A 21992-nucleotide genomic window follows, 5' to 3' on the forward strand; every position below is an offset into this window, starting at 1 on the left:
GACGAGGCTCTACCCTCAAGGAGCTGCTAGTCTGGTCCAGGAGACAGGCAAGCCTTACATTCCTGTCATTCAGGTCCCTATTCAAAGTCACTTCCTCAAGGAGGCCTTCCAGGATCTCCCTGGCTGAAAGCTTCTCCCCACTGTATTCCTCCACACTGGTCACTAATCCATCGCTCTGTTTATTTCTTTTGCAGCACTTGTTATAGCAAAAATGATCTCAGTATCTGTTTACTCCATAATGGCCTGTCTCCTTCCCCTCACCCAGTCAATTCAGGCAGGGACTCTGATTTATTCACTGTGGTTTTCTAAGCACCTAGTCTGATGCCTGACACATAGAAGGCATTCAACGTATCGCCAAATTAACAAATAACACAAAATGATCAATGCTGTAACAGAAGAAGGCCCAGGGTTTCCCAAGAGGGCCTGAAGACTCCTTCTGAAGGAATCAGGGAAGGCTTCTCAGATGAGGGGACATATGCATGGGGTTTTAAAGGATAAGTAGGAGTTCACCAGGTAGAGAAGGAAATATATTTCTGTAACTCACTGACTGTGTGACTTGAGCAAAATTCTTGGGTGCTGCCTCTACCTCAGCTATCTCCATTGTGAAATAGAGACTGGTTAGACTCTTGTGATAATGTAGTGAGAAAACATACGTGAAATGTTGACCCAACTGCCAGCAAAGAGTAAATAGTCAAAAAAAAAGCTAGCTATCAAAATACTCTATAAAGCAGTTAGTATGGCACTTAGCACATAGTAAGTAGGTATTCAGTCTCTGGTCTCAAGGACCTCCCAGCCTGCAGAGCATACAAGGCAACTGCAGTCGTGGATGATCTGTATTATGATGGAGGCAGCGCAGGGCTCTGTAGAAAGGGGACAGGCATGTTTTTTGAATGCCTACCACTGTTGTGCTTCATATGTGTTAATCCTCCCACAACCCCAGTTATTATTGCTACTTAGTAGATGGAGCAACTGAGAGAGGTTCAGTGACTTGCCCAAGATCACACACTTAATAATTACCATCACTGAGGTTTGGACCCAAATGGTCCAGTTCCAGAGTCCATGCTCCAAACCACTACATCATGGTGAAGTACACACATTCAAGGGAGCCCAGACCCAGCTTGATAATCAGTCTTACACCAACAGAGAGTAGAAGGGCCAGTGTGGAAAAGATGTACTCTGCCTGGAGGAATCAGAGAAGGCTTCCTGGAGGAGGGGGCATTTAGGTTGGGTTGTGAAGGATGAGTAGGAGTTCACTACTAACAAGGATATGGAGAAAGACATTCACTCACTCAGTTAACATCTCCTGAGGCCTCCCATGAGCCCACTCCTGAAGAGGGTGATGCAAGGAACACAGAGATGAGTCAGATCTGGCTTGGCTCTCAAGGGACTGCTCATCTGGTGAGAAGGAGGGATGGGGAGAGAGGCAAGGAACATGGGGTGATATGAAGAACACTAGAAAGATGGAGAAGGGTGGAAAAGAAACAAAACCATGTTCTCAGGACTTAGCCAAGATCTGGTGGCATTAATGGGAAAAGTGCTTAGTACCAGCTAGGTTGGGCACCTGGATCCTTGGGGTGGTAGAGATGTGGAAACGGAAGTAGGTTATGACAAGAGTAGGTTAACCCAGATGGGATCATATTTCTCAACCTCCTGGGAGAGGCCTTTATCCTCGTGGGAAGGGGCCCAGGTCCCCATGGCAGGGAAGGTTCTGTGGGTGTGCAGCTCCCTTTGTAGTCTCTGCCACGCCAGACAGTGTTTCTGTCTTTTTCTTTTTCTCACCTGCATCCTTCAGTGTCTTTGTCTCCCTGTGTTTTTTTTTTTTTTTTTCTTTTTCCCTATTTCCCTACCTCACCCCCATCCTGCCGGCTGGTTTGCCTTCTTCCCTCTGAGTTCTGATTCTTTCTCCCACTCGTAGTCTCTTCACTCACTCAGACTCCTGGGAGGTCCTGCCAGGTAACGCTCCAGCCTGCCCAGGGCATTGGTCCTAGCCCACTGCAACTTCATTCAAAATGAACTTGCTTCCACCCTAGGACTCCACCTTAGGGACCTTCCTCCTTTCTCTCTTCCTCCTCCAGGCCACAGAATATCCTGTAGCCGGATGCTGCCACCCTGAAGTCAGGGTGAATCAGGGCTGCCCTTTCTGGAAAGCCCACTTGAGAAGGACAGTCTCACCCTGGGCCCCTCCTCCATTGCGCCAGACCCCTGATGCTGCCAGCCCCTGGCTCATCCTGACGAAGGGTCTACCAGTGCGGTCTGCCTCCCCAAGGCCCCCAGTCAAGGCCCCTGGGCTTCCCCCTCCTTCCTGGGACATGTCCCAACCCAGATTAATCATGGGGCGGCCCCAAGGAGGAAGACAGCATGGCTTACCATAAAGAAGCAGGGCCACTGAGCACAGGCTCGAAGATCCAGGCACCGCAGAGGCCATGAGGCTGGGATTCCTCTGTGCTCTGCTTTCACTCCTGGGAGGTGAGATTCCCTCCATCATGCTCCCCTCCACGGCCCCCCCGGGACCCTTCCATCAGGCCCTCTGTCCAGCGTCTCTCCCTGAACCCTCCCACCTGGCTCTCCGATAACCCTTCTGCCTCCCATCTCCACCCCAGGGCAGGGCTGGGCAGACACCCGAGCCATCGGGGCCAAGGAATGTCGCCCCAACTCGCAGCCCTGGCAGGCTGGGCTGTTCCACCTCACCCATCTCTTCTGCGGGGCGACCCTCATCAGTGACCGCTGGCTGCTCACAGCTGCCCACTGCCGCAAACGGTGAGTGACCCAGAGGGGGCTGGAGGTCAGGAAAGAGAGAGAGGGCTGGGGACCTCTGTAGAGGAGGGAGGGAGCCATGGGCTCCAGGAAGGGCCAAGCCTCCACTTCTGTTCCCCAGAGTTCAACTCCTAGAATGACAGAGAGCTGACTGTCTAAATTCTAGCATCCTAAAGAACCTGGTCCTCAGGGTGTAGATTTTGAAACTTTGACTTTTAGATGAGCTTCCCTGGTGGCTCACACGGTAAAGAATCTGCCTGCAAAGCAGGAGACCTGGTTCGATCCCTGGGTTGGGAAGATCCCCTGGAGAAGGGAAGGCAACCCACTCCAGTATTCTTGCCTGGAGAATCCCATAGACAGAGGAGCCTGGTGGGTTATAGGCCATGGGGTTGCAGAGTTGGACATTATTGATCATCTTCACTCACTCAGACTCCTAGATGCCTAGACTCTGACCTGGAAAAATCCAGAGCTGTACATTCCTAAAATCTTGCATCCAGGAGATTTACACTAATGTAAGTAAGTAATTACATTAGTGATGTTGCTGAATTGGAGAAACGTAGATTCAGGGACAGATAGAAACTGAGTAGTCTGGAGCAGCACTATCCAATGGAAATAGAACCCTAACCATGTAGGAAAGTAAGTTTTCTAGCAGACACACCAAAAAGGCAAAAAAAAAAAAAAAGAGTAAAATTAATTTTAATAATAGATTTAACTTGCCATACTCAAAATGTTATTTTAACATGTAATCAATTTTAAATACTTATGAATGACATAGTTTAGTCTTTTTTTTTTTTTAATACTAAGTCTTTGAAACCAGGCTTGCATTTACAAGTATGTTGCATCTCCGTTTGGACTAGTCGCATTTAAGCACTCAATCACTGTGTCAGATAGCGCAACTCTAGGATCTTAGATTCAAAGTGTTCTAGCTAGGTTCATTGAGTAGGGAAGCTTATAGTCTGAATTACAGTGTCCTAGAATACTGTGGCTTTTAGAATTCTAGAATCTTGAACCAAGAGAATTCTGGAAACTTATGTTTATACATGTCTAGAATCTGGTGGATTTACTATTCCTGCATGCTATCATTCAAGATTTCTAAAATCCCCAAAGTGTTAATTAACCAAGAGAATTCTAGAGTTTCAAACTATTTGAAACCTAAATTCTTACACTTCTAAAAATCAAAGATTTTTAGATTTCTAGAATGATGAAATTCTAGTTTTACTGTCCCAGAATATTAGAACCCTAGGTTTTTATGTCCTAGATTTAATTCAGATAATTTAAAAATCTTAGACTTTTTGATTCAGGGACATCAAAAACATTAGAATCTCAAATTCTTAAGATACTAGAGCTTGAGCCTCATAGAATTCTAAAATTGTGGGTTTCCAAGGTATTAGAACCTTAGAGTTTCAGAATCTTAGATTCTGGGCATTCTAATAGAATTCTGGAATCTACCTGATGCAGAAATCCTTTTTATATTATCTGGGGAAAGGAGCCATGACTCCTGTTGGATATTTTCCCTCTAGAATGAAGCATAGGGGCTACCCAGGCTGCTCTGTGAGAATTTCCCATCATACACCACTCCATGCTGGAGCCTCTTTAGCTCAGGCCTGTACATCAGGCTAGGAAAACAAGGGCCACATTTCAGTACCAAAGACAGAGGGGAGAAGCAGAAACATGGAGGTGCAGGAGATTCAGGAGCAGGGACAAGTCGGGGCTGCGGGGTGGGGCTGGGACTGACTTCCCAGACACAGAAACCAAGGCAACAGTGTGACAGAGAGGGAAAAGACAGAACTAACACCTTATGTTCCTCAAAGCCTGAGTTCTCAGTCACTAGCCTGGTCCCTAATGTCGGAGGTCAGGGGTTGGAGGATGGACATGTAGACACCCTGAGGGTCCCTGGCTGTCCAGGGCATGAACCCAGAGCAGAGCAAGTGGGTTCTGCCACTGCAGGGAGAGGGTCTGAGACCAGATTTCAGGAAGAAGTGCATTGAGAGATGAGGGATGTAGCCGACAGGAAGAGTCTGGGCCACAAATGCTTGGGGATTTTCCGTATCCCACCCTTTCCACATACACACACAGCGCCACTCCCCACAGAAGCCACCAGACCTGTGGGTGCAGGTTGTGAGGCTGTTGTTGTGCGGTGGGCGGAGGCCTCACCTGCCTCCATGGTTCCAGGGGACCCAGGTCACCACTGAGGCTCCAGGTGGGGCAGAGGGGAAGGTGGTTTACTTGACATGGGGCTAGGAAGAGGTGTGAGCTTTGGCGGAGAGCTACGAAGGTAGAGGCAAAGGGATGGAGTAGGAAGCAGGGGCCCAGAGAGGGTGTGTGCCTTGCAAAGTCACATAGCATCCTGGTGGTCAGAATAAAGAGGATCAGGGGCGAGAAGACACCTCGCCTTCTCCCACCTTGACCTCTGACACCTGTCCAACAGGTATCTGTGGGTCCGCCTCGGGGAGCACCACCTCTGGAAATGGGAGGGTCCGGAGCAGCTGTTTCGGGCCACAGACTTCTTCCCTCACCCTGGGTTCAACCAGGACCTCACTGCCCAGGACCACAACAATGACATCATGTTGGTTCGTCTGCCCCGGAAGGCGCATCTAGGCCCTGCCGTGCAGCCCCTCAACCTCAGCCAGACCTGCGTCTCCCCAGGCACCCAGTGCCTCATCTCAGGCTGGGGGGCCGTGTCTAGTCCTAAGGGTACAGCCTTGCCCACTGAAGACACCCTGATGTCTCATGCCAGGAGTCTGAAGCCCCTCTCTGCCTCTGTCTCTGCTTTTCCATCTCTATGTTCTATCTGTCTATCATCTATCTATGCATCCATATATTTCATCAGGTCTAAATGCTATGAATGATAAGATGCACCATTATCTTACAACCCACTAAGAATGAGTAAAAGAAAAACAGGTTTCAGCCATCCTTTTCTTATAAAATACACGGAAGTACCTATAGCTGAAAGGACATGTTTGCAATTTTTTTCACTTCTTTTTTAAAAAATTTTATTCCTTCTTATTTATTTTTGGCAGCACTTGGTTTTTGTTGCTGTGCCAGGGCTTTCTCTAGTTATGGCGAGCTGGGGCTCCTCTCTAACTGTGCTGTGCAGGCTTCTCTTGTTGCGGAGCGCAGGCTCTGGGGTACGTGGGTTCAGTGACTGCGGCTCGCAGGCTCTAGAGAGCCAGCTCAGAAGTTGTAGTGCATAGGCTTGGTTGCCCCGCGACAAGTGGAATCTTCCCAGAGCAGGGGTCAAACCCGTGTTCCCTGCACTGGCAGATGGATTCATAACCCCTGGACCACCAGGGAAGTCCCCATCCACCCCTGTATGACATCATTTACTGGAAGGCACATCCTGATTTCAGAGATGTTTACTTGTGAAAATACATGCATCTCAGAACTGAAATGAGGTCTATGTCACTCAGAGTCAGAAATCAGCACATCCATTAGTCAAATTTGGTTTCCCAAGGCAGTACTGGCTTTCAAAGGGCCGTGAAAATAAACAAAAACAAAAACGTCAGTTTGTGGCTGCTAACAGTTAAAACCTGAGCGATGTGATATAAAAGCCAAGTGTCTTGATTTGCTTGAAAAATTCAAAACTGACAATGCTGGGTCCGTATTTCTAAAATAACGACCACTGTTGGGCAGAATTCGGCAGAATTCAGTGGAGGCTGTGCCCTTCAGACAACATGTGGGTTCTTTGGTTCACTGCGGTTCCAAGAACCACTGTTTCCCTAGACAGCCCCTCCCCCACTTCCCCATCTCTAGTCTCCTCGTCTTTGTCTCAGTCTCCATCTACAGCCATCTCACTGTAAATGTCTCCTCCCCTTGATCTCACTACTTTCTCGCTGGATGTCTCTTGGTCTCTTTCTTTATTAAAAAAATGTTTTTATTATATTTGTTTCTGTCGCTGCATGTGGGCGTTCTCTGGTTTCAGAGAGAGGGGAGTTAGTTACCCTGCAGCTGTGGTGTTCGGGCTTCTAATTGTGGTGGCTGATCCAGGCGAAGTACGGGCTCCAGACCATGTGGCCTTCAGTAGTTGCAGCATGCGGGATCTAGTTCCCTGCAGGGATAGAACCTGGGCCCCCTGCACTGGGAATGTGAAGTCTTAGCCAACTGGACCACCAGGGAATTTCCATCGCTGAGTCTGTTTCTCCCTATTTCTTCAATGCCTCCTCTGAGAATTCTCTTTCCCCTTCAGTGGTCTATCTTCCCATCAAGGTCCCTCTTTTTCTCTGTGTGAGTTTTATACGTATCTCTTATCTCTTGGCTCTCTGTGTCTTTCTTTCTTTCTCTCTCTTTGGCCATCTCCACTTCGTCTCCATCTGTTTCTCCTCCACGCTGTGATTCTGTTGCTTTCTCACTGGTTCCTGTCTTGGAGAGTCTCCGGCTGTGGCACGGTGGGTCTGCCTTCGGAAATCGGGGGAGGGGGGTGGTGCTGAGTTGAGATGAAAACAGCTGCTGCCCTTTCACGGACCTGCTTTCCCCACAGCGGAGTACCCACTGACGCTGCAGTGTGCCAACATCAGCATCCTGGAGCCCCGACTCTGCCACCGGGCGTATCCAGGCCACATCTCTGACAGCATGCTCTGTGCAGGCCTGTGGGAGGGGGGCCGGGGCTCCTGCCAGGTGAGACGGCTCTGGGAAGGACGGGGGTGGGTATCCTGCAGCAGCTCTGGGGTCCTGGGGGAGAAGGCAGTTGGAGCCCCAGGCTTCCTAGAACAGAGCAGGGAAGGATCTGGGATACCTGGGTCCTGAGACGGGTGGCGGGGGGGTGACCAGTCCTGCCAGGATTCCTGGACCTAAAAGAGGAAGGGACTGGGGGTTGGACTCTATGTCCTGGGAGAAGAGGGGTTAGGATCCACGATGCTAGGTCCTTGGGGGAGGTGGGGGCCATGAGATTTTACTCCTGCCTCTATGGCCTTTCCGGGTGGTTCAGCGTAAAGAATCTGCCTGCCAATGCAGGAGACACCGGCGACGCAGGTTCCATCCCTGGGTTGGGAAGAGCCCCTGCAGAAGGAAATGGCAACCCGCTCCAGTATTCTTGCTGGGAAAATTCCATGGACAGAGGAGCCTGGCGGGCTACAGTCCCTGGGGTCACAAAGCGGTTGGACACGACTGAGGGAGGAGGGACTGGAGACCGGGATGCCTGGGTACTGGAGGAGAAGGGAACTGGAAGCTTCCTCGGAGGGAGCAAATACCTTGTGTCAGGTCCTGAGTAAATCGGCCTAACAGTTTCTCTGCTCTTGTTCTGCGTGCAGGGTGACTCTGGGGGCCCCCTGGTTTGCAACGGGACCCTGGCCGGTGTGGTGTCCGGGGGCTCGGAACCCTGCTCCAGGCCCCGGCGCCCTGCCGTCTATACAAGTGTGTGCCACTACCTGGACTGGATTCAAGAAACCATGGAGGATAACTGAGCCCTCGCGCCTTGGATGACCAGGAGAGGAGGGTGGGGCAGGGTAGGTGGATTTGCAAGACTCCAGTCTCAACGGTCTAAGCCCCTGGCCCCTGCTGGCCTGGAGATGACTTCTGGATATTCAAGTTCCCAGTTTCTGGATATTCAGATCTGGGTTTCCGCGTGAACTGTACAGCTGCGCCTCAGTTGAAAGGAGCGGGAAGACACTTCCGCCCTTCTTGGCCGCATTTCTGAGTTACCAGGAACTGGCACCGCCCCCATAGAATAGCGTTCCCTGCGGTCTACCTCGGGAAAGACATCTACTAAATAGCTTCAGGTGCTTCCCTGGTGGCTCAGTGGTAGAGAATCTGCCTGCCAATGCAGGAGACGCGGGTTCGATCCCTGCTCTGGGAAAAAGAATCCCATGTGCCCGGGATTAATCAGAGTCCCGGAACCACAACTACTGCGCCTGCGCTCTGGAGTCCAGGGACTGCAACTGCTGAGTCCACCGCGCCCGCCCCAGCTACAAAAGCTGGGGCGCCGAGAGCCCGGGCTCCACAACGGGAGAAAAGCCCAGGCAGCAAGGAGAATCCCGCACAGCCCCAAATAAATAAGTTAATTAATAAATAGCGTCTCCCTCCAGAGCTTTGTCCAATGAGATTTCCCCTTACGGCCCCACCTCCTTCGTCAGCGACCCCGCCTTACTGGAGGGTCCCTTCCCCCACGTGGAACTCAAACAGTGGGTCAGTCTCTGCCCACTCCCACCATCCTGCACCATGGCCCCTTCTTGGGCGTGTCCAGGGTGTTCATCCTGGCGGGGACCGACCGAGAGGAGAGAAGTTGGGAGAGGCTCTCAGTCCCCGCCGATCTAAGGGACAATTTTGCATTAAACGTGCAGAGTCCGGCCTTCCTTCTGCCGGTTTTGTAGGATAAAAGATGGGCATCGGGTGGGCGATGGACGGCAGAGAGGGAACACGGCCGCTGCGTTGCGATTCCCCATAAGCCCGGAGTTCAGTTCAGTTCAGTCGCTCAGTTGTGTCCGATTCTTTGCGACCCCATGAATTGCAGCACGCCAGGCCTTCCTGTCCATCATCAACTTCCGGAGTTCACTCAAACTCATGTCCATCGAGTCGGTGATGCCACCCAGCCATCTCATCCTCTGTCCTCCGCTTCTCCTCCTGCCCCCAATCCTTCCCAGCAGCAGGGTCTTTTCAAATGAGTCAGCTCTTCGCATGAGGTGGCCAAAGTACTGGAGTTTCAGCTTCAGCATCAGTCCTTCCAATGAACACCCAGGACTGGTCTCCTTTAGGATGGACTGGTTGGATCTCCTTGCAGTCCAGAGGACTCTCAAGAGTCTTCTCCAACACCACAGTTCAAAAGCATCAATTCTTGGGTGCTCAGCTTTCTTCACAGTCCAACTCTCACATACATGACTACTGGAAAAACCATAGCCTTGACTACACGGACCTTTGTTGGCAAAGTAATGTCTCTGCTTTTTAATATGCTGTCTAAGTTGGTCATAACTTTCCTTCCAAGGAGTAAGCGTCTTTTAATTTCATGGCTGCCCGGAGTAGGTCCTGCCTAAGTCTAGCTCCATCAGCCCTATTGCAGCAAGGCTCCTGGGCTCTGCTTGGGCCGGTCCCGTCGCCCCCAGGGGAAGGGGAAACCAGGTCACAGCGCCTCCCAAACCTGCCTTCCCGGAATCTGGACCTCGCAGGGGGCAGCCAGCGGGCGGGGCGCTCCGCCCTCAGAAGTTGGGACCCAGAAAACGGGCTTGACTCCCATTCGGGTTATTGGCAGCACCCTCCTCCCACAAAAACCCAGGCTCCGAATCTCTCCTTCCCAAAAAAAAAACAACCGTAAGAATTCAGCCTCCAGCCCCTCCTCCCTCAGACCCAGGAGCCCAGGAGCCCAGGAGCCCAGGCCCCCAGCCCCTCCTCCCTCAGCTCCAGGAGTCTGGGCTCCCATTCCTTTCTGATTCAGATCCAGGAGTCACCGTACTAAGCTCCTTCCCTCCCAGACCTCAAGAGTTGGAGATTCCAGCCCCTCCTCCCTCAAGATTTCCCATTTAGCCCCCCAGCCTCTCCTCAGACATACCCAGGGTTCCAGTTCCTCGGTGCTCTGCCGGCTCCGGGTGGGAGGAGTCGGAGCAGGAGGCGGGCCGTTCCAGTTAAAAGGCTCCAGGATCTTGTACCAGGCACGCAGAGCTGAAGTACTGGGAGCTCTTCCTCTGGGTCCGAATCAGTAGGTGACCCCGCCCCCTGAATTCTAGAAGGTGAGATGCCAAAGTTTTCAGGCACAGGGTATCAGACCCCCGCCCCTCCCCCAGAACCTCAGCTCCCTTCCTCCTTGGAGACCCAGCAATCAGCACCCCAGCCCCATGCTCTCCAAGACTTAGGAGTCTCAGCTCCCAGTTGGCTCTTCCTTCAGACCCAAGAGTCGGAGACCCTGACTCCCTCCTTCCTTGGAATGTGGGAATCCAACCCCTTGGGCTCCCAGCAACTCAGATTCAGCAGTCTGGAGCCCCATCTCATTCTTCAGACCCGAGTCTCTGGGTCCTCAGCTCCTGCTTCCTGCAAGAACCAGAAGAATGGTTCAGGATCTTGCTTCTCCCCACCCCAATCCTGAGATTACTAGGGTTTTGGTCTCCTCTTTCCTCCTCCGCTCAGCCCTGTCCTCTTGTCTCCCAGGCCCCACCATGGGATGTCCCTCACCTGCTGCAGTTTGGATCTGGATGCTCCTGCTCTTGCTGTCGGAATCCCGGGCAGGTGAGGGGGCCCAGAAGGCATCGGTGGAGCACATGAGCCTGGGGGGAACACCGTGATGGTGGCTACGTGGGTGCCTGTGGTGGCCTGTGGGGAGATGGGAAATGTGAGATGACATGTGGGAGTTCCTGTGGGGTTTCCAGAGGGTGGAGGCCTGGTACACGTGGCAGCTGGTAGGAATGTGTTAGTTTCTGCTGGGTATTGCAGGAGCACACCAAAGCCAGCGAGGCTGCCTGCTGAAGGGCGCAGATATTCACGAGTCTATGGGGCGGGCGCACGCAGGCTCAGGTGTGTGACTCCGTGTTTGGTGACTCATGGCCTTCCACGAGTGTACGTGTGCATCTGTGCAGCAGCATGTGCAAGCTGGGTGGCAGACGCCGGAGGAGGGTATGTGTGTGTGTATCTGTTTGAACCCACCGTGTTTTCCTGCCCCAAACTTTCCCTTCCTGCCTCCAGGACACTTGAGGGCACAGGAGAGCAAGGTGCTGGAAGGGAAGGAGTGCAAGCCCCACTCTCAGCCATGGCAGACGGCCTTGTTCCAGGGTGTCCGGCTCATCTGCGGGGGTGTTCTCATAGAGGACAACTGGGTTCTTACAGCAGCCCACTGCCAAAAAAAGTGAGTGGATTCCTGCAGCAGAGGTGGTGGAGAAAGAGCGGGCTGGGGCTCCTCTTGAGAAGGGGCGAGCTGAGGAGCGGGTCTCTGAGAATGGAAGTCTGAGAGAAGAGGGGACCTGGGTCTCAGAGAGGAGGGGGCTGGGAGCCCAGATCCCTGCCTGGGTGCCCAACCACCCCCATCATCACAGGAAATACACAGTCCGCGTGGGAGAGCACAGCCTGAAGAATAAGGATGAGTCAGAACAAGAGAGGGCCGTGGCTCGGTCCATCCCGCACCCCTGCTACAACAACAGCAACAACGACCACAGCTACGACCTGATGCTCATTCAACTACGTGGTCGGGTACCCCTGGGGCCCAAAGTGAAACCCATCAAGCTGGCGGATCACTGCCCTCAAGTTGGCCAGAAGTGCACCATCTCAGGCTGGGGCACTGTCACCAGCCCCCGAGGTAGTGGGAAGGAAAGGAGGAGCTGGTTGGCCCAGTGGACCCCAAGCCATTGGCGACACTTTGCCTCTAGAGCAGATAAGGAAGGCAACATGATTGTGAGGTTGACAGTCATGGGCGGTCCACGTTAGAAACCTTCAAGACCAGAATATTGATAGGCATGATGGGGGAAAAGGAAACATTGTTTAATAGGGCTCAGAAAAGTGGATGGATGGATGGATGAAGAGTGGATGAGTGAATGCATTCCTCCACCTTTAAGTTGGAGAGTTATGAGACTTTCTGTTGTACAGAAAGTCAAAGTGTTCGTTGCTAGTCAAGCCTGACTCTTTGTGACCCCATGGACTGTAGCCCGCCAGGCTCCAGTGTCCGTGGAATTCTCCAGGCAAGAATACTGGAGTGAGTAGCCATTCCCTTCTCCAGGGGATCTTTCTGACCCAGAGATTGAACCTGGGATTCCTGCACTGGCAGGCAAATTCTTCACCATCTGAACCACCAGGGAAGCCCTATTTTGTTGTTCAGAGTTTTATGGAACCTTCACAACAGACTTGGGATACAGGGACTCAGTGGCCCAGGAAAATAGGCTCCCTCTTCTCCGTCTTGAACCCAAGATTCTGGCCCCAGATTCCGCTACACCCAGGAGTACGGGCCTTTTCTCCCCCAGGACGCTCAGTCTAGATCCCCAGCTCCCTCCTCTTTCTTGACTCAAGTCTGGACTCCACTGAGGTCCTTCCTCTGGGGCTTCAGAGTTCGGGGAGCCCTTAGCGCTGCTTCACAATGAAGAGATTGGGGCTCAGCTCAGAGGTGAAGTGATTTGCTAGGAAAGCAAAAATCAGGATTCAGGTCCCTGCCTGTCTGACTCCTAAGAAAACAATGGGCTGCTGTGGAAACCTACCTGCTCATGAATCAGGCAGGTCAGTTCAAACCATGGTTCTGCCCCTTTTCTCTGGGCAAGTCCCTTCCCATCTCTTGACCTCAGTTTGCTCAGCTACAAAATGGGCATAATTATCCAATGGGTTTCTAAGATCCATGAGGACTCAGATTATATCTGTTTTCTTCATTGTATGTTTCTAGTGTTCAGGGCGGTGACCGGGATACAGTATGTCTTCGGTAAACATTTGTTGAAGGAATGCATGGGTGAAGGAATGAATGACAGCAAAGGATTGCTGTCTCTTCTTCCAAGAGCTCATGTGAGGATTAAATGAGATTCTGGGCATATAGCTTCTGGTACATAGAAGTACCAGGTAGAATTTTTCCCTCTGAAGTCTGTTTTTCAAAGGTTAATAAGAAAAACTAGTTCCACTGCCCATCATCTATTCAGCACTTATTTTGTGGGCATCTGATGTGCCCCAGGTATTGTACCATACAAAGCCTTGTGGAGTTGCATGCTAGGTGGGGGAATAGACAATAAACAAATACATATAAAATGAAATATTAGGTGGAGCCAAGTGCTATAATGGAATATTATAGGGGGGGAGGTGAGAGGAAAGGGAGTGATGGAGATGTGGTGTTGTAGTTAAAATAATCAGGGAAGGCTTCTAGGAAGAGGTGATATTTGGAAGAAGTAGGACCGAGCTGAGATGGAGGACTTGCTGGTCTGGGAATGGGAAGATTGGAAAGATTCAGAGGTGTCACAGAGGGGTGCTTCCAGGTCCCCCGTCATCTGACCCCTCATTTGAAAGACAAGAAACAAACAGTAGAGTCCAAAGGTCCTTCTCTGGGTGGAGAAAAAGAAACAGCCGGGGCCATGGCTTTGTTTCCTGTGATGAGAGGAGAACGTGCCCTCCCGTGAGATGTCTCAGAAAGCCCTGTGCAGCTATGGGTGTACAGATGGGAGGTTAGATCCCGACAGGGATGGAGGGAAAGGATTGCTGTCTCTGGCAACTTACAACCTCTGCTCCCTCAGAGAATTTTCCTGATACTCTCAACTGTGCAGAAGTAAAAATCATTTCTCAGGATCAGTGTGAGAAAGCCTACCCAGGGCAAGTCACGGATAGCATGGTCTGTGCCAGCGACAGCAGTGGGGCTGACACGTGCCAGGTGAGTGCCTTCAGAAACTCCCTCTTTTATTTACTTATTTTTGGCTGTGCTGGGTCTCCATGGCTTTGCTCAGGCTTTCTCCAGTTGCAGCAAACTGGATGGGGTGTGTGTGGGGGGCGTGGGTTCCTCTTCCCTGAGGCGCGAGAGCCTCTCATTGCCCTCTTGTTGCCAAGCGCAGACTCTAGGCGTGTGAACTCAGTAGTTGTGGCGCCCAGGCTTAGTTCCTCTGCAGCATGTGGGATCTTCCCAGGCCAGGGATCAAACCCGAGTCCCCTGCATTGGCAGGCAGCTTCTTATCCACTGGAGCACCGGGGAAGTCCTGAAACTTCCTTCTTCCCTCGCTCGCCTTGCAGAGATGTGAGGCTTGGCAAAGGGGTGATCCCAAAGAGTCAGCACCCCTGTCTCTACAGAGTGGGAAGCGAGTTCAGAGGAGGCACACTCTCCCTGCAGGCTGCACAGCGCAGGAATCAGAATAATTGAATCGGCCTTGCTGTTTCCTTGGGAATGCTTGCCAGCCGGGGAAGGTGCAGGGAGGGGTAGAGGATTAAAGGGAGAGAGAAGCTAAGTCCTTGAGGGATAAGCTCCCTGCCCTCTTTCCTACTGTTAGCACTTGGAGTTTGTGCAGACTTTAGATGAGCATAGAGTGAGCTACTTTTCTCCGGGTCCTGACTGGGTTCCCTAGCATGGCTGCCTTCTATGACTGGTACCTTGGGGAGCAACGCTGTCTTCCCAACTGGCCAGAAGATGGCACCGTTGATTTCAGGGCTCCCTCAATGGGCTCCCCATCCTCAAGGTGTGGAGACACATCTTGGGCTTTGCCATTGATACAGAACTCTCTAGCCTACTGGCTTCAAGTTCAGTCCTCACGGCTCCACTTGGATTTGTCCCCACCCCTTCTGCTAAGGATTAGTCCCTGAAGACAATGTTTCAGTGCTCCCTTTCCTACTGGCCAGGAATAGAATCATTCCCTTTCCTATTGGCCGAGAATAGAATCATTTCCATGAGTAGATGCTGCTGTGGAAGCTAGTCTTTTCCGGCTGATTCCTTAGAGACAATAATGTCTTCCCACATACTCCCACCTTTTTCCCTTGGGTGTGTGTATATCCACAAGAACCCGGCTCCTTTCTCCTGTGTTTTGTAACTAGATGATCTCTTCCCGATTGGCCAGGAATTGTTGTTATTACTGTTCAGTCGCTCAGCCATGTCCCACTCTTTGCGACCCCATGGACTGCAGCATGTCAGGCTCCCCTGTCCTTCACTATCTCCCAGAGTTTGCTCAAACTCATGTGTATTGAGTCGGTGATGCCATCCAACCATCTCATTCTCTATCATCCCCTTCTCCTGAAGTCAGTCTTTCCCAGCATCAGGGTCTTTTCCAATGAGTTAGCTCTTCGAATCAGGTGGCCTAAGTATGGAGGAGCTCAGTCTCCCCGATGCAATTGCTACTCTCTGCTCTCTGGATTGGACCCTCCAGAGAGCATTCTCTTCCCGCGTTGATCAGGATTTCCCCCATTGCCCTTAGACATCCTGTCTGTATCCCCACACATGGAAGCCCCACCCCCCTCTCTCACCATTGGTCCCAGGATACAGCGATCTTACGCCCGGGGAACAAATCACGTGAGAGAGATAGTACAAATGCTGGTGTGTGTGTTTCCGTTAGTTGCTCAGTCAATCCGACTCTTTGTGATCCCATGGGCTGTAGCCCCGCCAGGATTCACCAGGCAAGCATGCTGGAGTGGGTAGCCATCCCCTTCTGGGATCTTCCAGACCCAGGAATTGAACCCAGGTCTCCCACATTGTGGGCCGATTCTTTACCATCTGAGTCACCAGGGAAGCCCATGAAATGCTGGTAACAGTTGAGCAACTTAGGTGAAAATCTTCTATTCTCCCCTTCTAGGGAGATTCTGGGGGCCCGCTGGTGTGCAATGGCGTTCTCCAGGGCATCACATCGTGGGGCTCAGACCCCTGTGGGCGGCCTGAGAAACCTGGTGTCTACAGCAAAGTCTGCCACTCCGTGGACTGGATTAAGAAGACCATAGGCAGCAGGGGCTGATCCCAAGACAAGCTCTAAACCTCCCTCAATAAACTCACAGCATCAGCCTGGCTCCCTGCCTGTCTGTGCTTTGGCCTTACTGGGAGGGGTGGAGGGGCAGAGGGTCTGCACCCCAGAGATGGAGAGATCAGAATCCCCATGGTCGTTCTGCCCATCACCACTGTCCAAAATTGTTCCCCTTCCCCCTGCCTTTTTTTTTTTTTTTTTCTGGGAGGACTTGGAGAAATGGGAGGTTAGTTTCAGAGGAGAGAGAAGATGTAAGGATTTTCAGATGTCCAATGGACTGGCCTGAAAAAGGCCATTAAAAGAGTTTCTGTTCGTTTTTTTCTGAGCAGCTAAACTTGCTAAGCTCTGCGGGGAGATGCTTTTGTTGTTCAGTCATTCAGTCTTGCCTGACTCTTTGCGACCCCGTGGAGTGCAGTATGCCATGCTCCCCTTTCTTTTGCTGTCTCCTGGAGTTTGGACAAATTCATGTCCAGTGAGTTGGTGATGCCATCCAACCATCTCATCCTCTGTCGTCCCCTTCTCTTGTCCCCAATCTTTCCCAGCATCAGGGTCTTTTCCAGTGAGTCAGCTCTTCCCATAAGAAGGCCAAAGTACTGGAGCTCCAGTCCTTCCAATGAATATTCAGGACTGATTTCCTTTAGGATTGACTGGTTTGATCTCCTTGCAGTCCAAGGGACTGTCAAGAGTCTTCTCTAACACCACAGCTTGAAAGCATCAATTCTTTGGTGCTCAGCCTTCTTTAGGGTCCAACTCTCACATTTGTACATGACTACTGGAAAAACTATAGTTCTGACTATGGGGAGATTTCTCCTTATAAACTGTGAGATATGCAGAGTAGGGTCCAGGAAATATATGAATAGCTAACATATGCCCCCATGAGCATCCATGAGACTGAGGCAGCACAAAAGCTGGAAGGACCTATTTATGTCAAGGAGCTTTTGCATACAAGTGGCTGAGCCACAATTCAAACTGGCTGTATGCATAAAGGGGGATTGGCTGGCTTAGGTGCTTAGGAGGGCCTTGGAGATGATTCATAGTATTAGAGGAAGTGACACGGATATCAGAGTCTCAAGTATCTGAGTTGACGTGTGTGTCTATGTGCTCAGTCACATCCGACTCTTTGTGACCCCATGAACTGTAACACCACCAACCTCCTCTGTTCATGGAATTATCTACGGCAAGAATACTGGAGTGGGCTATTATTTCCTACCCCAGGATATCTTTCCAACCTAGGGTTCGAACCCACATCTTTTGCATCTCCTGCATTGGCAGGTGGGTTCTTTACTGCCAGCGCCACCTGGGAAGCCTACCTGAATTGGTAAGTTAAGTCAATCATCTCTCTATCTCTCTGTGACGATTTCTCTGTCTCTCTCCCTGCTGTCTCTGTCTCTGTTTCTCTCTCTCATATGTGTGGACTGTTTCTCATCTCGGCTCATCTCTTTTCTTCTCCCGTGGATCTCATTTCAGCCTCTGTAGACAAATGTCTTCACACTCAGGGAACATAGTAGCCTCAGACAGCCCCAGTTCAGCAAACCCAGCAGAAACAAAGATCTCTTTTCTTCCAACATCTTAATATGAATCCCAGGGAAGAACTCTGATTGGTCCAGCTTGAGCTGAGCCCACCCAATGGATCAATCATTATTTCTAGGCAGGAAACCATGATCTTGACTTAACTAGGCCATGTGTCTATACCAATGGGTGGGAGGGTTTTGGGAAACTATGATTGATGGTTTCACCAGAACTATATGCATGTGGGGGCAGCTTTCCAAAAGAAGTGGGGGCTGATGTTGAAAAAAGCGGGGAAGGGACTCCCGGAATTCAGAAACAATGGGCTTTCAGAACCTAAGAAGCTGAATCAGAAAGTTCCAGGATGACAACGTCCGGGATGCCTTAGGGCAAGGCACAGCTTCAGGACAGCAAGGTTCCAGTGCTCACGTGTGATGGTGAGCCGGACGATGAGTCTTCAGGCAGAAGACCAGGACATGAGTCTCAGGGCAGAGACTGGGTGGGTGTCTGGGTGGGAGTGAAGAGCAGGGCTAAGCACAAAGGGCACGCACAAGAGGCCTGGGGTCTGGGGCTCTGGCCAGTGTGGGGACGAGCACTGTGAATAAGTCCATGGGTTTCCCAGTTCATTTTGAGCCAAGAGAGGTTCTGAGCATAGATGGTGGTGTCCCAGAGAAATTTCCTTCTCAGACTGGGTCTGTGTGATGGTGATGGTTGCATGCGTGCTAAGTTGCTCGGTTGTGTCCGACTCTTTTCGACCCCCTGGACTGTAGCCCGCCAGGCTCCTCTGTCCACGGGATTCTCCAGGCAAGAGTACTGGAGCGGGTTGCCACGCCCTCCTCCCGGGGCTCTTCCCGACCCAGGGATCGAGCCTGTCTCTTCTGTCTCCTGCGTCAGCAGGCGGGTTCTTTACCACTAGCACCACCTGGGATACCTTGGGCAATCCTCAGCACTCCAGTTCTGACCCTTCTGACTCCTTAGCTATTGCTTTTCCACAAGGATTCTCACTTTTTTTTTCCTTTGGCAGCACCTCATGGCATGTGGAACTTCCCCAACTGGGGATCAAAACCATACCCCCGGCAGTGGAAGGGCAGAGTCTTAACCAGTGAACCACCAGGGAGGCCTCAATTCTAACTTCTTTTTTTAATATATCATTTATTTGTTTGGCGGTGCTGGGTCTTCGTTGCTGCACAGACTTTTCTCCAGTTGCAGCGAGCGGGGGCCCCTCTCCAGGTGCGGTGCGCAGGCCTCTCACTGCAGTGGCTTCTTTCGTTGTGGAGCACGGGCTCTCGGCTCGACGGCTTCAGTCGGTGTGGCCCTTGGGCTGTAGAGGACAGGCTTGGTAGTCGTGCGCGTGGGCTTAGTTGCCACACGGTATGTGGGATCTTCAAGGATCGAACCCATGTCTCCCGCATTGGCAGGCGGATTCTTCACCACCGAGCCACCAGGGAAGCCCTCTAGCTTCTTCTAAACCTCCCTTTTCTCATCTATAAAGTGGGGAAGACAGTCCTCGCTTGGACCCATGAGAGGAACAGAGATGAGGTTCACCAGGCACCTAACACAGCACATGGTAGGTGCACAAGAAATAGCCGCTGCTTCTTTCCCAGGAGGATGGGGCAAGGCAGCACACAGGAACTCAGGGCTCGGTCCCTGGCCCCGGGGAGATTCCACGAGCCGTGGGCAACTCCCACGACTTCTGAGCCCACTCTCTAGCGTCTATAGCCAAAACTACCGAAGCCTGGGCACCTAGAACCTGTGCTCCGCAACAACAAACCTGTAGTATCTGTATCTTCTGCCATCAGATACCACGCTCCAAGCTTGGTCAGAATTCAAAGTGAAATTTGTTTGTTGCCTTTTAAAATGTCTATAATTTGGCCATATCCTTCATCAGTGCTAGAGGTGAAGGAGAAAGTGGACTACCACCTTTTAACATGCTTACTTGTTCTGTTTCCCATACAACATTTTAGAATATGAGTTAGGTGAGATTTATTTATAAAAAAGTAATTGCATTATTAAGAAACAAAAAACAAGACTGGTGTTAAAGAATTGTGTCAAAGTAAGGATTGTGCACGAAGTCCCTGGATTTCTCTTCAGCCTCCTCAGTATTCTGTGAAAAAGAGTGAGGTCTTTTCCACTCTCTCTTGAGCACTTGATCGTATCCAACCGTGCCTTCTCAGTGAATGGCAGTTCCATCCATCAAGCGAGAGACTTTGAAGTCTTAACATCTGTCTCCCTCTCCCCAGCTTCCATTTAATCCATTGCCAAGACCTGTTGATTCTTCTACATGCACCTTGAATCCCTCCACTTATTACCATCCCCACCTCCCAAATGGCTTATATCCAAGTCATCATCATCTCTCATTGGAACAATAATAGTTTTCTCATGTCTCCACATCCCCTTAAAATCCATCCTTCATATAGCAGCCAGAGTGTTTTGGAAAGTACAAATCCTGTTACATCCCTCCATCCCTCTGCTTGACCATCTGCGGTGTTTGGGCTTGGTCCACCAGCCACTTCTCTCCCCAGTCCCAGGAAGGCTGCCATGCTTCCAAAACTTACCTCCGGAGTGGGTACTATCTAGAAGAAAGGAAAGAGAATTCTGCCAGTGTCTCTTTTTGGAAATAAGAAAGCCCCCGGGGTCTCCTCTTCACTCCTCATTGGCCAGACCTGCATCACATGTTCATTTCTAAACCAATCCCTGGCGGGTAGGATATGGTTTTCTTGCTTGGTGCGGTAACCTTCGTAGTCATGATGAGGATAAAAGATTATCCAAACAAAACTGGAGTTCTGATAGAAAGGCAGAGGAGTGAATGCTTAAGTAGGCAACAGTAATGTCTATTGTGGGACAAACCTAGAGTTTGGTTAAGGGTCAGAATTGAGGTAAGATTTAGGCTCAGGGTTGAGGACCAGATCACATTTTGGGGGTCTGATTTAGAAGCTGGGGTCAATTCCACTTTTAGGAACTGGCCTTCAGGTATAATGGTTCCCATCTTACTCAAGGTAAGTGCCAAAGTCCTACACGGATTTTCAAGACCCTATGTCATCCGAGTCCTGTCACCTCATCACCTTGTCACCTGCCCTTGTACTCCTGCTCGTTCAGCTCCAGTCAAAGGGTTCCCTTGGACTTCTCTTGTGGTGCAGTGGATAAGAGTCTGCCTTTCAATGCAGGGGACACGGGTTCGATCCCTGGTCAGGGAAGGTTCCACGTGCCTAGGAGCCCACAACTTCTGAGCTCGCTCTGTAGAGCCCACGAGCCACCACTAGTGAAGCCCCCACGCCTAAAGCCTGCGCTGTGCAGCAAGAGAAGCCACTGCAATGAGAAGCCAGAGCCCCGCAACAGAAAGCCCCTGTCCATCGCAGCTAGAGAAGGCCCTTGCACAGCCACGGAGACCCAACACAGACAAAAAGAAATACATGGAAATTTCCAAAAGGGCTCCCCTGCTAGAACATTCTATCCATGCCTCTTGCCTAACTTAGCAGCCCATTTGCTCCACCTAGAACTCACCCCCTCCGAGGAGCCACATGGCCCCTCCACCAACTCCTTTAAGATTTTGTTCAAATGTTATCTTCATGTGGAATCTTCCTAATAATACAACCAGTGGGGGAAACCAGTATCTCCCTGTCCCTCTTCCCTGCTTTTATTTTTCTCTTCAGTACTTAACCAACATCTCACAAACAAAGCATGTATTTTATACACTTATTTTTGTATTCCCAGTCTCCACCCACTAGAACAAGAGCCTGTATGAAGGAATGCTGACCACAATGTCCCCAGGAGTCAGAATAATTTCTGGCACAAAACAGATGCTCAGTAAATATTTCTTGAATGAACATAATTAGCAAAGATGAATGTACAAGGAAGCGCAACCCAGCATTATTACAATTAAAACTATCCAAACATACTCTAATTTGAAACAGATTGCATAAATCATGATACAACTATAATATGGAATATTATTATGCAACCCTTAAGAAGGAAGGGGAACCCATCTAAATATACTAAGAGGAAAAATTCTTCAAGGTAATTTATAAAGAAAGAGGTGATATTAAGTAGATAATGTTTAGTATAGACGCTTTTGTTATAAATACAGAGTATAGAAATCTGGGTATAATATGAAAACACAGATGATACTGATAACAGTAAGCATTTATCCAGTCAAGAAAGAGTCTCTTTTTTTTAATTCATACCCTATATGAGGGTTAAATTAAAAAGAATCTGCCTGTAATTCAGGAGACCTGGCTTCGATCCCTGGGTCGGGAAGATCCCCTGGAGAAAGGAATGGCAACCCACCGCAGTATCCTTGTCTGGAAAATCCCATGGACAGAGGAGCCTGGTGGGGGATACAGTCCATGGGGTGGCAAAGAGTCAGACACCACTGAGCCACTAACACTATATGAGGGTTGGGAATGGGTTCAGGTTCAAAGACGACTGAGTTCCAGC

The 21992-nt window shown here is 50.6% G+C and overlaps 2 protein-coding genes and 1 non-coding gene across 3 annotated transcripts; all 3 read left to right on the top strand.

Moving 5' to 3' along the window:
* The first annotated feature begins 983 nt into the window (after positions 1-983).
* KLK9 (kallikrein related peptidase 9) lies at positions 984-8758 on the top strand. The gene is made up of 5 exons (XM_040252179.1): positions 984-2466; positions 2601-2757; positions 5183-5448; positions 7232-7368; positions 8001-8758. The coding sequence occupies exons 1-5, from the start codon at positions 2424-2426 to the stop codon at positions 8151-8153; spliced, it is 756 nt and encodes a 251-aa protein (XP_040108113.1). The 5' UTR covers positions 984-2423; the 3' UTR covers positions 8154-8758.
* TRNAG-GCC lies at positions 8474-8545 on the top strand. Its single transcript has one exon. It is a non-coding gene; the product is annotated as a tRNA-Gly (tRNA).
* A 1421-nt stretch (positions 8759-10179) lies between the features above and the next one.
* Positions 10180-16100, top strand: KLK8 (kallikrein related peptidase 8). Its single transcript, XM_040252174.1, has 6 exons — positions 10180-10406; positions 10822-10899; positions 11353-11512; positions 11700-11959; positions 13860-13993; positions 15891-16100. The coding sequence occupies exons 2-6, from the start codon at positions 10830-10832 to the stop codon at positions 16044-16046; spliced, it is 780 nt and encodes a 259-aa protein (XP_040108108.1). The 5' UTR covers positions 10180-10406; positions 10822-10829; the 3' UTR covers positions 16047-16100.
* The last annotated feature ends 5892 nt before the right edge of the window (positions 16101-21992 follow it).

Source organism: Oryx dammah, unplaced genomic scaffold (assembly GCF_014754425.2).
Source record: "Oryx dammah isolate SB20612 unplaced genomic scaffold, SCBI_Odam_1.1 HiC_scaffold_13, whole genome shotgun sequence".
Taxonomy (NCBI): domain Eukaryota; kingdom Metazoa; phylum Chordata; class Mammalia; order Artiodactyla; family Bovidae; genus Oryx; species Oryx dammah.